This window comes from Neurospora tetrasperma (assembly GCF_000213175.1).
Source record: "Neurospora tetrasperma FGSC 2508 unplaced genomic scaffold NEUTE1scaffold_81, whole genome shotgun sequence".
Taxonomy (NCBI): domain Eukaryota; kingdom Fungi; phylum Ascomycota; class Sordariomycetes; order Sordariales; family Sordariaceae; genus Neurospora; species Neurospora tetrasperma.
Window position 1 is genome coordinate 8,603,256 of NW_009799179.1, and position 15,895 is coordinate 8,619,150.

The 15,895-nt window shown below is 50.6% G+C and overlaps 4 protein-coding genes across 4 annotated transcripts; 3 read left to right on the top strand and 1 right to left on the bottom strand.

Moving 5' to 3' along the window:
• Window positions 1-185: 185 nt before the first annotated feature.
• NEUTE1DRAFT_143282 (uncharacterized protein) lies at window positions 186-668 on the top strand (the record flags this gene model as incomplete). The annotated part of the gene is made up of 2 exons (XM_009858802.1): window positions 186-329; window positions 645-668. The coding sequence occupies 2 exons, from the start codon at window positions 186-188 to the stop codon at window positions 666-668; spliced, it is 168 nt and encodes a 55-aa protein (XP_009857104.1).
• A 3,610-nt stretch (window positions 669-4,278) lies between these two features.
• On the top strand, window positions 4,279-4,633 carry NEUTE1DRAFT_119212 (uncharacterized protein; the record flags this gene model as incomplete). Its single annotated transcript, XM_009858803.1, has 2 exons — window positions 4,279-4,542; window positions 4,611-4,633. The coding sequence occupies one exon, from the start codon at window positions 4,334-4,336 to the stop codon at window positions 4,496-4,498; it is 165 nt and encodes a 54-aa protein (XP_009857105.1).
• Window positions 4,634-6,313: 1,680 nt separating this feature from the next.
• On the bottom strand, window positions 6,314-6,674 carry NEUTE1DRAFT_55219 (uncharacterized protein; the record flags this gene model as incomplete). The annotated part of the gene is made up of 2 exons (XM_009858804.1): window positions 6,314-6,486; window positions 6,602-6,674. The coding sequence occupies 2 exons, from the start codon at window positions 6,672-6,674 to the stop codon at window positions 6,314-6,316; spliced, it is 246 nt and encodes an 81-aa protein (XP_009857106.1).
• Window positions 6,675-12,339: 5,665 nt separating this feature from the next.
• On the top strand, window positions 12,340-15,768 carry NEUTE1DRAFT_74162 (uncharacterized protein; the record flags this gene model as incomplete). Its single annotated transcript, XM_009858805.1, has 6 exons — window positions 12,340-12,431; window positions 13,040-13,268; window positions 13,368-13,424; window positions 13,603-13,716; window positions 13,785-14,015; window positions 14,326-15,768. 5 exons carry the CDS (start codon window positions 13,166-13,168, stop codon window positions 15,063-15,065), a joined length of 1,245 nt encoding a protein of 414 aa, XP_009857107.1.
• Window positions 15,769-15,895: the final 127 nt, after the last annotated feature.

Genomic DNA, 15,895 nt, shown 5'->3' on the forward strand with positions numbered 1-15,895 from the left:
ACTACCTACAAAAAAGGAGCATTCAACATTGGTCTGCTCCCACCTTTGGATCGCGCATTCGCTGGTCTCCCTTCAACGGCAACCCGTTCACGCCGTTCCTCCATTCAAGATTTCCGTCTCGTAGGTCGGTCTCAGCGATCCTTGGACCCCATTTGAGCGTGCGGTGATCCCCGGTTGTGCCCACAATGAGCGTGCCGTTCATTACGCAGTTACAGCGGATTACCGACCGCCTATCCTTACCTCTCCGGTACCCCGGACGGGAGGACGTCAAGCGCCATTGGATTAGTTATTGGTTAAGCCTCGACGACAGTGCTCAGCTTCTCCGATGTGTAAGTTACCGTAATTTTCGGAGACCCTTTGCTATTTTCTTAGCCAATCAGCGGTCTTGGTACGAAAAGTGCGTTCCGTACAGCTCAGCCCAGGTTAATTTGTTAAAGCGTTTCGTGCGACAGGGGTCTACAGAAATACAAAGTAAAATCACGAGACAACCAGGTTGAGAACGGAGACTTGGATAGGGGGCATGAAGTATACGAAACGCATCCAGTTGATACTAGTCTCTTGTACGAGGTCAGGTGGAATAAGGGTTGAATTGCGTAGAGTGTCAGGTGTAGTGAAGTCCCGCGCTAACGACTCGAACAAACCAGGCTTGGACTGAGCACAAGAGGTAAGGTACTTACTGCAAGAGGGCAACCACATGCCCCCGCTGAAAAGAAATCCAACCTCAGAAAGCCAAAGAAACACGCCAAATACACACTGTGACACTGGAACTGCGGCGAAGAAAGACAAAGTGCAGAAGCGTGCAGGGCTACAGTGGGCAACAGGGCTTTGCAGAAAATACCGAATTCACACAAAAACCCACGCGACATTTTTTGCAGAATTCCTCTGTTGAATGACCGGCCCGTCCTTTTACCGTTGATGGAGATTGAGTCACGAAACAGAAACTACGCACCAGCCAGGAAAACGTATCCGCATTTTTTCCCTCTTCTGTGCTTGAAATTGCCAGGTACCGAGCCGGAAGAAACATGAGCGGAAGCGCGAGCTTTGTTTCGGGGCCGGAATGTTCTGAAGGTACAAGGAACGCAGGTATTTCTGCGGCTTTGTGGTCCAGCGCCATGCACGTCATAGGTGTAGTCTCCTTGGCTCTACCTGCCCCCATTCAGCCAGTCCCTGTTGCATCATCTCGATGCTCCGAGCCCCTTTCCAGCCTGGCATGTCACCTCGCTCGTCTCTGGCACGCTACACCCGGACTATACAGCATTTCGAGTCTCGGCTGGCACCACCGGATTTTGGCCCATGATAAATTAATCATTCTGCCTCAGCGCGGGGGAAGATCAGAACCGATGACAGTGGTTCAAGGCACATCTTTTTCCACCTTATCGGGCGATCTGGTCACTGCTCGTCTTTGGATGAACGGCAAGAGACGGGACCAGATGCAGTGGGGTTGAACGATCTTGATTATTGTGGTTGGAGGTAAGTGGTGGCTCTTTGCGCCATTGATGTCTGGAACATTCATTGTTCGCTCTTGGGATTTCTTCTCGCTCCTGCCCGTCAAGTACAACGGTTGCTGTTCGAAGCGGTAGCCCCCCGCCTGGCCCCCGACCATTCTTTTGGCTCCTGCCGTGTCCAGTCACGATGTTGCCAGACTTTGCCGGTTTTCCCCCAGTTTTCCCCGCCCCTCCCTTCCTCATCAAACATGAACCGACTTTCATACAAATGCTGCCTGGGAAGGAGAAGCCTAGTACCTATATAGACAGCATTGACCTACGCACGATTGTCCAACCAGCCGACAACCATCTGGACCGCTGACTGAGCGCATATAGGTATATCTATATACTTGTCAGTAGCACGATAGAAATGCCGATCAAAAAAATGAATGCATCCCGTAACTCTTGCACATCCATTCTTGATGATCACCTCGATGACCCCTCATTATTGGGACAGGTACCCGTGTTTGATAAGTACGAGGCGCGCGCTCTTCAACTTGGATGGGCATCTCTTTATTCCCACGAGGACGTCACTACGGAGGCTCGACCTGCCAGTGGTAGCCAAAATAAACCGAACATAAATAGTCTAACACGGCTCGCTTTGGCTAGGAAAGGCCGTTACAAAACAGTAATAAGGATCATTAAAAGTTCAAAATATATCAGCTAGAGTCCCTTTGAAATCTTTCCGAGAACTGTTTGAAATTCAAGCTCAAAGGTATGAATTAAGACGCTGAAATGCGTAATAAGAGTACACCCAAGGTGTAATGTGCTGACCGTAGAGGTAACATGTTCGGTTTATTTCTACGACCATTCGGCCACCTTCCCCTGCCCCGAGCCCCGTCTCCCCGTGCCATATACACTCTGTCGAGCGCCCAGATCCTCGACTCGACGTTTGCTGTACGTACCAGGCATTGCACAAGGCTGTGATTATGCCGGGCCCTTCTCCTTTCGGTTGATATCACGGATTCAATATATTCAACAGCCGCCCCCTGGCTCGGTCCTTGCAGATTCTTTGTCATTTTCCAGCATCCCGGGACGGAATCCTCGCATCAAGATGGTCGTCAACGGCAGCTGCGGCTTTTCATGGCATCCTTCACAAAGAAGATGGGCTGTTTCTCTAACGCCGCGAGGGAATGGACACCTTGACCTCTCTACAATTTTCTGGATCGTGCCCAGCACACTAATCGCCTGATGCTGAGGGTGCATGCAGTAATACGCCCATAGGGCTGCCTCTTCAAGATCCCGCCTCACCCGCCGCTACACTGTGTGCGGCCCAGCTATTGTCCTAGTTGAAATTGGGTTTGAGTTAGCCTTGCTCCCGTCATCCTCGACTCGCCTTGGTCACAGTTATTATTATTATCGTGCGTCAGCTGCCGCCCGACAGAAATGCGAGTTTTGAGGATACCACGCTTTTCCCATCAGGTTGCCTGGAGAGCATTTCCAGTGCTGTGACCGAAACGAAAGCCACGTCGAGGAGCCGTCCAATGAGAAAATCCCCATCATTACATCCAAGCGACTGCTGTAGCCTCAAGGGTTGCACAATATGTTGCACAACATGCCTCATGGCCTTGTTGTGCTTTGCCCCGATTTCGAGAAGCAACGGGGCTGATGGAGGGGTCAGAAATGCAAGGTTGGCTAGTTCAGTCACCCGCCAGTTACACATGAATATTGGACGACTCCAGCAATCAGGAGAGTCTCTGTTCGTTAACAGGGAACTGATTGTTTGGTACCAAATCATTGTTCCTGTATACACTACGGCACAAGATACTGGGGACTAGGCTGAGAGGTGTCTAGACCATTGGAAGTGTGCGGTGACGCTGCGCCAGCACTTGGAACGTTGAATGTTGAATGCCTAGGTGCTTATTCACGGTCAGCTTGATACAGCAAGGCGCCAGAACAGGTGGGATCGACGAAACCAAATCTGGTCATGATAGCCTGGACTTTCTCAAAGACCGAAGCCATGCTGCTCTTCGGTACACCTAAGAAAGCATGGGGGCTGCCAAACGGGCGCAACATGGGCTTACCTCACTCATAACCTGCTAATCGGAACACGATGTGCGTCCCAGTGAGCATGCCAAAACGAAAAAGTACAACCGCAGCCAAAGCTAAAGGCACTAATACCCCGGTCATAAGAAGTTAAAGGAATGCATCCCAGACCATCCACATAACCATAGGCACGGTTCCAAAGCACCCTCAAGGCCGTCATCAGCATTCCACGCCTTTGGGATCGGGTATGAAAACCCAAATTCTCACAGTTTGACAGGCTCGTAGTGTTTCATTCCCCCAACTGTCAATAAATGAAATTATTGCGAGTGCATTGAGCACATTGTGCTGATTTCTTGTTTGGTAGATGTAAAAGGACGCTCAAGTTTTGAGGGAGACAGATTATGCAGACAGCCTGCTCGGAGCGAGCCGGGACCCGGGCACGCTACCTTGGTGGACGGGAAGTTCTCCCGGGCCCACCCCTTGGCTTCGGTCTAGAAGGACCCACAAAAACCCCGGGGAGTTCCTTCTCCCGTCCGTGATCCACCAAATGTCTAAGACGACGTGCCTCTTCGCCCTTGGCTTCTCTTCGTCGTCGGTTCTGGCAGAGCCCTGCAGCTGATATGTTTCACTGTTTCTGCTTTCTCACTCGATATTCACCAACTGTTCCTGTCGATCGGGAGTATCTTTCATTTCACCGGTGTTGTTGACAGCGCACGAATCCTCGACGATCGACGGAGATGCAGCTGTAACGGGTGCTATTCTATGTAGCGGCACCATGACATCTGGTCATACAACGCATATCCGCATCTTGTACGTCAATCAACATTAAGGAGCCTGGCAAAGGCGCTTCGTGCTTCACCGACATGCATAATAATTACGACCCTCTCGTGGGATTGGCTGGACCGAAGCTTGGAAAGTCCCATCGTCTTGAGGTTTTTCTTTCCTGTCTTTTTTATTTGAACGTCCTCAGTTGGTGGAATACCTCAACGAGACAACAACTTCACAACTGGCATTTCTTGGCTGGTTGACAACGCCTTCTGGGACGGCGTTTCTGCAATACATCGTCTGGCTGGTGAGTATACTGGCTCTGTCTTTCTGTTTGGCTCTCGGTTCAAGTATGGAGGTTTGACAGTCAGACAGCCACCGACGCGTGTTCGGGATCTATACATCTCCTTCGGGAAATCCACCACGTCATCTTCACCTGATTTGCCTTGATTCAAACTGCAGTCTTCATAAATTTTCTCTGACTTCGGCGCAAATTAGCGCTCTGGATGTCAAATGAAAAAGCATACTGCATACTATCTAATTAAGTGGTTAACTGCGATGTTTGTCGTTCGCCTGCTCATGTCGATCCCAGCACAGCACACGGAAACACGTCAATCCCCCACGAGATCTCGTGGCAGATGCCAGATCGCTCATCACTTTCTGCCTATCACTTGCTTCTTAACCAGGGTTTCAGGTTTGCGTCGGTGCAGTCGGTACACGTTCTTCTCTTTTCAGAAAACACAACATAAATATGCCCAGAAGAGAAGCAGTCAGCGAAGATACACAACTGGTGGAGGAGTGGCTGCATGAAAAATTGGAGAATTACAGGTCGAAGGCGAAAGCTAGGTACTATAGTAGAGAATCGATGCTTGAAGGAAGCTCCGTCCAATCGGGCACTTCACGATCTATCCAGATCATGATTCCCAAAGCTGCATTATCACTGGGACTTACAACTATAAACCTTGCTAAGTAGAGGTAGATACCTCTATGCTAGTGTACATGTGTTCAAGCACGTTGCATGGCTAGGCTAGCTTCAGCTATCACCTTGCTGGATCCTTGTTGTTCATCTCCATTTCGTTAGGGTTAGCTTCTACAGAAGCATCGATTTGGGGGGGGACTCGTTCTTTCCGTAACTGTTATCTTTCGCGGGAAATTATTACTCTAATAACACAAAAGAAGCAAATTTGAAAGAGACCAGGAACCGATGGCAACCCCAATTGGTACCACTCAACACACGATAAATTACCCCGAGGATTACGGACTTGTTTTACATGCCCCTGAGCTTGAAGCCTGTCATTCATTATACCTTGTGAAGAACCAGAACTACGGCAGCGCGGCATGGACCAGGGCCAGACCAGGACTTTCTTGAAGATCTTGAGACTACCTGCCAGTCAGTCTGTCTACTGCATGCTCAAGTACCATATGAAGCGAGCAGTTTCGCCACGTGAATTGGCTTGGTTTCGGTTTCGTTTCTTTGGTTGTCTTGCCAAGAAGCAGACCTTATTCGATCCAGAACCCAAAAGTTCCAGTCCTATGTTTTGTTCATCTCTTGGCTGTTCCCTTGACATGGTTAGGGAGAACTCAGTTCTCGCATGTATAATGATGTTCATCGACAATCATCTATGGAGCAGCCAGGCGGGGTCAAGGTTGATGTGGTTAATGAAGTCTTTTTATATTCGTGGTTTCCTTTCTCGTCATTTGTACGACTTCAGATTGTACACTTGTTGCTTACCTACATGCTGGCGATGGCTTGTAGAGGTAATTTTCATTTATTTATTTTTTTCCTTCTTTTTTTTGGCCATTTTTCCCATCGAACAACTGTTACTAACACATAAGTATGGGATTTGACTCAGACTTTTGTTGGCCTCTTTCCGGGGAAAAAAAAAAAAAAAAAAAAAAAAGAAATGCTCCCTGAGCTGAAGGAGGATACGGAAAGGTTTCACCGGAAGTTCTCTCCCCAATTCTCCATTTTTCATACCCTGGTTCGGACGTACAGTGAGCGAAGAAACAGCGTCACACTAAGTATTCCTTAATACGATGCCTTTAGATATGCCCAGGCGGCCACGCGGACGCATTATTTACCATGAATTTCTTGCGAAGCTGGCTGGCTGGCTGGCTTTGGTCCTCCCCAGATTCAGGATCCCTGATTTGCAGGACATTCCCTCGACGCTGCTCGACGCCTTCCGACGCCCTTCTTCCCACTTCCCGCAGTTATTGTCCAAGTGTACGATTGCAGGCGGCTTATAGCCATCTAGCATAGGTGACGTAGTTATCATCCATTTCCCAAACGAGGTGTGTGGATGTCATAATATTTAACATTCAATCCTTTGATTCCACCAACAACTGGAATTCCCACGCGGATATACGGCTCACAAGCAAGCAATGTTCCAGACGTAGCTTCGGTGCCAGGTCCGGAAATTGCCTGATGTGTAACTTCATGCTTATCAATGGCCTCGATATACATCAGATGGGACGGATGATCCAAAACGAAGCAGGAAAAGGAAAAGTCCATAAAATCCGGCGGTAGTAGAGTCTGCCACTGTGGTCATTCATGCTCCATTGACTTCCCGTCTTTTTAAATATATAGCTGCGCAGGGTGTTTCTTTGCTTCCGGAGTGAAATCCTTTTTGTGTGACAGAGGAGGGTATGGAAATCTCGATGCCATGATGATGTATCTGGCAGATTGGATTAATCAAGATGTAATAGTGGCAAAATTTAAGGTGTAGTGGTTACCCCTGACGTTGGTGAGCATTGGTGTAGCTTGGAGGGTTTAGGGGTCAGCGTGTGCTTCGAAGAGTGTACAGAGACGCTGAAAAGTAGTGAAGCAACAGGATGGGGTCAACATATCGTAGGTACTGAGAAGTGCTGCAGGGGCAATTCTAATACTTCATGATGATGGAGATAGTCCCTTGAGGTATGTCATCACTAACCCTAGTACATTCAAAGTGTCAGTTTCCTGACTAGTCCGGCATCCTAGTAGGTTTGAGGAAAAGAATAGAAGACATGAGGCTGAGCAAAGATTGAAATATATATCGGATCGTTCCATTTCCTCTCAGGTATTCCAATGCTCTCATGATTTCTGCTCTAAAGGACATTTACCAAGAAGAAGGCACGATCGAGGTTAGCAACGCACGTTATGTCAACGCTGGCTCTTTCCAAGATTAAGCACACCAGGCTATAAACAACTGAAGCGGGCATTACTCAGAGTAACATAGGATTTTATTTTCGTATTCACATGCTCGTCGGCGGGGTACTGGTGCTGGTTGAATAGACTTCTCTTAGCCCACGTTACCCGTTGGCTTTCATTTTTAACAAAATTATGTAAAAAAACCATACTGTTTGAAAGTATTTATTATGTTCCACCAACTGATACACCTTCACTACCATCAACTGGAAAGTTAGAGATGTGCGTCAAGGTGCGGATAGTTTCAACCATTGCCCAGCAACTAGCTTTCAATACCCGGACCATGTTGAAGAGCGAGAAACCAAGCTGTCAATACGGGTCTTTGATAGTCAGGTTTGAACAGAATGACACAATGTCCAGATAGCATTATTTCTCCACGAGAGCAAAAGGGAACGCATAGCCAGGTTATCTCACTCACGAAATAATAGATGAAATCATTGGCTGTATAATTGAGGCGCCAGCAGTGTCTTGTCCAAATCCCTTATTGACGGAACAGTGGAGCTTCTGGATACAGTTGTATCACACAGTTCTTTTCTTCCGTAAGCCCTTGCTTAAACACCACGTTCAAGTCCTAGTGAGTTCCGAAATCTTGGTTGTGTCAAGTACCGGTAGCCCTAGCTCAGAGTAGCTAGGTGAAACAGGGGTTCTCACCTTACCCCTATATCCCATGTAAGACATTGAAACTAGCTGCACGTTGATGTCAAAAAGAACGAGTTGAAACAAACGTGTCGGGAGAACCAGGTCAAAATATTTCGTCTCCCTCGAAATGGGCACGTTTCAGGTGAGTTACCAAACGTGAGACCGCACACGACGATAGTGTCTGGTCTCAACTGCAACCAGCCCTCTTCTGTTGACCAACGTTATGGCGAACAATTTTTGATTCATGAGGATGAGGAGTGCTCAACTTAGTAATATAAGACATATCTCTGACAATTGCTCATACTGCGTTCGACTTGACGGATGGAAACGATGCCGAGCTTCGCGTGAGCCGCGCAGTTCGGAGTAGCAGTCAGTCTCACCTCCTTCCCGAGAGGGCCGCAGAGATGGAGATGTGGTGTGATGTGAATGTGCCGTTCACATGCAGGAAATCGTTCGTAGCCATGAGCCACTCAGAATAGAGTGATATCAAACTGTGTTCTAGAAGATGGGGTTGGAGAGTAGGCAGGTTGTTGGTGGCTGCCCAGACGTGGGTAGTCAATCTTCTGGGTCGACTGCGGGATTGGATAGGGATCCAGTAAGATAGTAGAGGTGCTTCACGGTGATGTGGATTACATTTCGAAAAGAACATAGAAAGAGTTGTAACCAGCGACAAAATCCATGGTATGCGTGAGGCTCCTTCATGACCATTGGAGCGGAAGGCCATCAAGGTTCTCCCATCTACCGCGGCGGGTCGTTCTTGCTTCAAACTGGATCACCATTGCCTGAGACCGCTTATCCTCCAGCCAGTCAAGACTGAATGTCATTGTTGATGATGGAACGACTCACGCACCTGAAAAGACGTATGGGCATGTTTATCCGCTCAGCAGGCTGCTTGAGTGACTTTGTTTCGGAAAGTTGATTGTTTGGATTTTCGTCTGGCCATCAAGGTACTCAACAGCGTCGTCTTCAGAAAGAAGTCACCGTGCAGGCGGGTCCATGGCTGCCTCTCTCCAATACCCTGAATGCTAGGTGATATCGGATTCTTAAGACTCATGTCCTAAAGGTACCTGGGTATAGCCGAAACTACCAGGACACCAGTGCCTGTAAGGATATAATGCAGTAGAAATCCCTGCTTCTACAAGTGGGAGCCTCGCTTTATGCAAGAAGAACGCTTCCCAATGCCAATTTATTTCGTGCCAGAATTTTTACCCATACATATTGAAGCTGCAAACTGCAAATTGCAAGACCTCAAGGCCGGATTTGCAAGAACAAGGGTGCCTTAAAGTCGTCAGAAGCGTCTAGAGGGGTCTGTGCACCCACCCGTTTGTCCTCTTACACAAGATCCTCTTCAAATGCAAGAAAAATGGCTGCCCGAATTCAGTCGAAATCCGATAAAGGCAATCGTGGTAATGCAGAAATTCGAGTTCGTCAGAGTCCAAAATGTGTTCCTTTATCGGTTACAGATTTACCGATTTCACTGCGTAGTAAGCAATCAGAGCGGCGTGCCTGCCTCGAAGTTGTGGATTTCCCAGAAAAACGTACAGTCTGTTGCGTCGACTCTACTTGAAGCATTCTTCGGGTATGTGGCCGTAGGAGGAACTGAAGTTCCGCAAATACCGGACTCTGGATAGTCCAATTGTTTGCGGTAGGAGATGCGGAATGACGACAATTCAACCAAGTACGGCATGTCTGCACCGCTGTACATAATTGGAATCGCGATTTGTGCCGCCGTGATTTTAGTCGCGAAGGGCTGATTGGAGCTTGATGGCGGTTTCTTGAGGTCTTCGAAGTCCGGGGTCTTGGTGTCTTGGACCCTTGTTCTGCCTCGATCCGAATCTAGGCATGATAGTCCAGACATGCGAGAAATGTTTCCGGATGTTTCAGGTGGAAGGTTATGGAAATGGAAGCTGTCAAACCGCCCTCGGCCCGGTTCGCCAAAAATCCGAATACCCGGAGAGAGCAAGCTCATGTCATGATGCATGCTGTAGATCAAGGATTGGTAAACCATGGGAGCACCAAGATTCCAGCTAGAGAATCATATGTATGTGGCGTGAAGGAGAGTTCTCCGATCGCTGACCTCGAACTCCTAGAACTAGAGGTTCGGACCAAGCGTATGCACTCGATTCCGCCTTCCTCTTTCAGCAGCATCATGGTACAAACAGCTGTGCCCAATCTCCACAGGCCTTCAACGAACCTATGGCCGAGTTCATTTGTAAGGTAAGCAAGCTCTGGAAGGTATCGCGTCCCCAGGCAGGGGGGTGATGAACCGGTAGGTGTGAAATATTGCCGTGAGTCTGCTTCATGACCTCAAAGGCCGGTTTCAAAGAGATGCTAAACTCATGCTTACATTGACTAGAGGTAACATTCCAGAGACGCTAAAGAGGTCTTGGATGAATTCCCAGCTAAGAAGGCAACTGAGTGATGTCCATACTGGTGACAGTCGAAGTTCAAAAGTTGAAGCTTCCCGTCGGCACCTACCCCGCTAACGGCCAGAGAACGGCAGGGGTAAAATTGGGTCGACATGGGGCATCATGTACGACTCCGTACCGGCAGGTACACGGTACCCACTCTGCAGTCTTGGGCCCGCCCGCGACCCACGTCTTGGGTTCAACTCCGCGACCTGGACCTTTTCCATTTGTCGCCGACCTTGAATCACTGCACCAGTGCTTTTCTTGCTCTTCCACCTGCTTGAGAGTCCACCATTCACGTCATGCTTAACTCGCAGCACACACCGAGCATTCGACTTTCGTGGTGTCAGGCGGTGCCAATTCGGCGACAAAGCTAAGCCGGTACTTTGCCCAACCGACCAACCGACTATCTTACGACCCGACTCACCACCCTTGGGACGTAACCGAATTTTCTCGGGCTGTATACCCGCTGATCAAGGCAGGCTTCTCCAACCTCAAGGCCTTCGCTGACCCAAAGATCATCGATTGCGATGGCAATTCGGAAGGGAAGCGAAAAGGGCCGTCAAGTCAGGCCAATTACCAAACAACACTCCACCTGCTCCTCCGCGCCAAGGCTTGATTCCATCACCAACCTCCATCACTAACAGTGTCTATCCAAAGCTTCAGGTTGCTCTGCACAACGAGGGGTTTCCGAATGCCCGGGTTTTAATGTTGGCGTTTAGCCCTGGGAACCCGGCTGGGCTGTTTAGCAGCCTGCGGAAGCTAGATATACATGGACCGACAGGTGCACCATGGTGCGCGATATGCACAACGTCAAAGAACTCCCATCTCAACCTGCTCGCTGGGAGCTTCGCTTTTTTGCTCGGCCCTCGTCTGCCGTCGCACCGGGTACCTATTTATGTTCTGAAAGTGGGTTGCACTGCTATCCAGTGTCATTGACATATCGGCCGTCAAAACGAAGATAAATTATATACCTTCCACCGCCTCGGCGGTCTTGGATGAACGGGTTGGCCTGGTCTGGTCTGTACCTAGGCCTTGTGGACGGCCCCGCGTACATTGCATCCGGCCGCTGTTGATGAAAGTGCAAGGCCGAGAGAAGGCCCCGTCCCCCCCTGTTGAAGAAAAGTACCTAAGAATTGGTCCAGCCTCCCATGTCTTGGGGTCTCCAGAGTTCTACCTCTTGGCGGTAGCGGTAGTGTGCATGTGTATTTACAGCATATTACAGTGTCCAATTCCTGGGCAACGGCAGACCGCTGCACCACTGCACCATTGCACCAGCCAAATTGTAAGGCCGGCGCATGGCTTCGTAATTTCGATACCACTTCTCGTAACGAGGGGAACCCGCCATTTCGTCGCGTCTCTAGGTGGCCTTCGAAGCGCAAAGGTCGGAACAACAAGGTGCCAGAGCAGATGATGACACAGGCGGCTCTAAGAACCTCAAAGGCCTCTTAGCAATATCATCATTCTCAATCATCTCGAAGTTTTGGTTTGCGCTTCGGTTTGTTGTACGTAGTGCTGACGCTTGTGAAGGCACTGAGGGAACGAAAGGACTTTCTCCCACCAGTCGACGATGAGTGCGAAAAAAAAGGGGATCACACCTGCACACCCTGACAGACCTGACCTCTCCTGGCTCGAAGAACCACCACGTCAGGCAGATCGACCCACGTTCCGCACATTCGCCGGGACTAGCAACCTCCATCTCCCCGGTCTTTTCCTCTGTCGCAACCCTCCACTTTCCCACTTCTAGCCTACGCGTATCAGCGGTCGTAGTGTACTGCCAGTGCTGCCCACTCTTCTCCTAAAAACGCCAGCTGCGCGTCCAGCTGCGACTGCGACTTTTCCCTTCCTCTCCTCCTGTTTTGTTCTGGTTTGGATCTCGACTGCCAATTGCTTTTTCCATCCCGCTCCCGACCCCTTGGCCCGTCTGTCGATTCAGCATAGAGGGAACAAGGTTGCCGACGACAGGTAAGCACCAACTGCAAACAAGCCCGCAAATCGCACGAGCGACAATCGAGATGGAAGCGTGATTCAATCTTGGGAATCAAGTCGATCGAGGGACGTGGGAGGCGCAATCAGCCCTTTCTTCTGCCGGCACCGGGCGGTCACCACCGCTGGCTGGCACCACAGGAAAACGAGCGCAGATGTTCCATCAGGTTGCAGGGGAAACATTTTTTTTACCTTTCCCAAGATCCAGATGCCAGTCACTCCAACTTGCCTGCCTGTGCGCCACCACGCCCGAATCGATTTGGGGGCCCAAGGAAAAAGACAATTCCATCTCCTTTCGAAGCATAGTCTGCACCGCATTGCATATTACCATCCTGTTTACACCAGCCCCGATTCATTATCACACCTTGACCCCTTCTTGCCCTTGCCTGCCCCTTCACCTTGACCACCCCTCGGTCTTTCCTGTCTCGTGCTGAGCAAGGAGGAACCGCCACCGTCCTTCACCTTAGTCGTCCAAACCTAACGCTTGGCGCCTTGTCCCTATTATCCAGCCGCTACTGGAGAGCACACCACACCTTGACGGTCTCAGCCTAAAAAGATCTTCTGAATTGCCGACTGACATCCCGCAGAGTCAACTCCAGACCGAGATCCCACCAACCTGGTCTCTCCTATCCAGGTTGCCATCCTCTTCCTGCGGCCTTCCGATATATAAACGCCCGACGTCGTCCTCGATCCACACCGAGTCCACCGATATAATGTCCGGATACTACGAGCCCCCTCAACCCCAATGGCCTCCCGCCGGCGGCCAAGCCTCGGGCTGGGAACACCAGACCCCTCCTCCTCCGCCCGCACGGTCCGGTTAGTCTCTGCTCTGCTCCCTATGGCGTCGTCCCTTATATTCCAGCCTTGCTTGCATACAATCAACAGAGAAGACTAACTCTTGCATTCCATGATCAGGTGCTAGCTCTGCCGTCCCCCGCGAGGAGTCTGCCGCTTTTGCTTATCAGCTCGAGGGTACGTAAATACTCCGGCAAGCTCCGGCCCGCTTGGGTGCAAACCGAGCCCTGTTCAAAACCGCCCGCTTCGAACATCAAAATGCCTCTACGTGTACATGCACTGCGGGATGATGGTACTTGCCGGTATGGGGACAGTAGTTGCAGGGAGCACACATACTGACAGAGACTATCTACAGAGGTCGACCGCGCGATCGACAACCTCGTCAAGAGCGGAAAGATGTTTGGGATGCCTGGTGGCCGCCGTGAGTCGTTTCCTGTTCCCGGCCCAGCCAGATTCTACCCAGACTTCGGTAAGTTTGCCTGGGACTGGCCGGGCTCACCCCAAGTTCCTCAGCCCACTAACGTGAAATCGTAACAGGCGGCCGCATGGGAGCTGGACCTGGTCCCCGTCCCCACTCCATGGTCGACTTCAACGATGCGCGCGGCCCTCACCAGCCCTCCAACTTGCAAACCTTCTATGCTGCTCAACGTCACCAGCCCTCGCGCGGCTCCAACGAGGCGGAGCAGATGATGCAGGCCAAGAGGAGACTGGCTGCCCAGCGGGAGCGGGAGCTTAGGAACTACCACCAAGAGCAACAATACAACCGAAGTAGGCCGCCCTCTTCTGTATGAATCAGTTTCCCTACCACAGCCAAACGACAGGGAGGACGAAGAAAAAAAAAACAGAAAATCATAAAAATTAGATTCGGCGCCTTCGCGGGTCACAAAAACACATTCTGATCTTCTATCGTTGCATCACCACAAGTGCGGTTCGACGCAACCCTTGTCCTGTGTGTCCTGACATCGTCTGTAGAGATCGACAGATCGGCGCCCTTGGCCGACTCTGGCTGCTCACTCACATCCATCCTCAGACCATTTCCCTCATCTCTCAGTTTACGAAGTCTGACTAACATGTCTAGGCGTCCTTGCCGACTCATCCTCGCAGTTCGGTGCAGCCAAACCGGATCGTACCTTGAGCCCAGGCAGCGGCATGTCTGAAGAGGAGCGCCGCAAACTGATCGCCTCGCAGCGCAGTGCTTTGTACGGCGAACAGGGCTTCCCTGATGCTGCCGTTTATGGTGAAGAGAACGCCGGTCCTCGGTTTGGCTTGACAGCTGGCCAGAACCTTCGCGGAGCTTCTCCGATGGCCTTTGATTACAACCAGGTCCCTCCCGGCTTCCCACCCCAGTCCCAGATTGAGGGCGGCCAAGGAACTCAGTCTGCCGGCCCGCACGAGCGATCGCGTGCTAACAGCAACACGAGCCCTCAATCGAACCCGTCCGGCGGCAAGGGTATTTTCGACGCCCCTATCGGGCACCAAGCGAACCGTACTAGTGCCTCGTCCCCTGGAGGCTCGCCGCCGCGTCAAAGCGCTCCCGGCAGCAAGCCTGGACAAAACACTGTTGCGCCTATTGGAACCCGGCCATCGACGAGCAATACCGCCACGAACCCTGCTTTGAACAAGGGCTCTACGACCTCTCTTGCGTCCCCGTTGAGCCAAAGCTACAACGGTACGGCTAACAATGAGGCTGGCAACAACGGTTCCGCCGCTCCTGCTTCTGCGACTACCGAGGGCCCCAATGTTGGTCTTTCTGGCTGGGGTACCCGTTCCAACGGCTGGGGCAAGGTGGGCAATGTCCAGGCCAGCGTGTGGGGCTAGAGGTCGTAGACGTGTTTAAGGGGGAGGACGACCCTAAAGGGGACGGGGACTACGACGAGGATGAATGACAGCGCTTTGAAGAAGCATAGGAGCTTCCCGGAATCCGGTATCCACAAGCGTCTGACTGCAATGACTTGTTCAGGACTTTTTGCACAATTGGAGTCTGGGAAATGGGATCCATTCATGTGGTGGGGCAGGGCGCGTCGGACATGGATGGCAATGGGCAAATGATTTTTTCTTTTGGCCGGTTTGGTTGGTCGGTTGGTCGGTTGGTTGGTTGGCTGGTGTCTTGAATGTTGCGTGTGGTTGTTGCTGCGAGCGTGCGTGCGTTTGGTCTGAATTGGGATAACCTTCACAAAAAATTGAGCGAGTGCCAAAGTGCAAGGGGGTTTATGGGATGGCATAGGAAACGAAATGGAGGGTTATACAATGTTGATGCGGCTGGATAGTACGGAAGCGGTTTTTTATTGTTACGGAAGACTGGCGGATTGAATTGGTGGCGGTGCGTTGCGAACGAAACGGGACGTCTGGTTTTCTATGGTTTTGTTGGTTTGCAAAGAGGTGGTTCGAACGTATAAAACAGGATTTGGCGGAAAGCTTGTTGGGCTGTCCATGTTATGTTTTTGGTCTTATTCTATGGTGTTATATTTTACAGCTAGTACATCTTGCGGCTCTTGCATTGGCATTTATTTGAATTTGGCGTTTAAGAACGGTTCCCATGTGATATCACTAGGATCTGATAACGGCATCGATCGATGATGGGTGAACGAATGAACGATGCTTGAATCGATCAGGCGACCAAGACACTTAACACCGAACGAGCGGGCTTC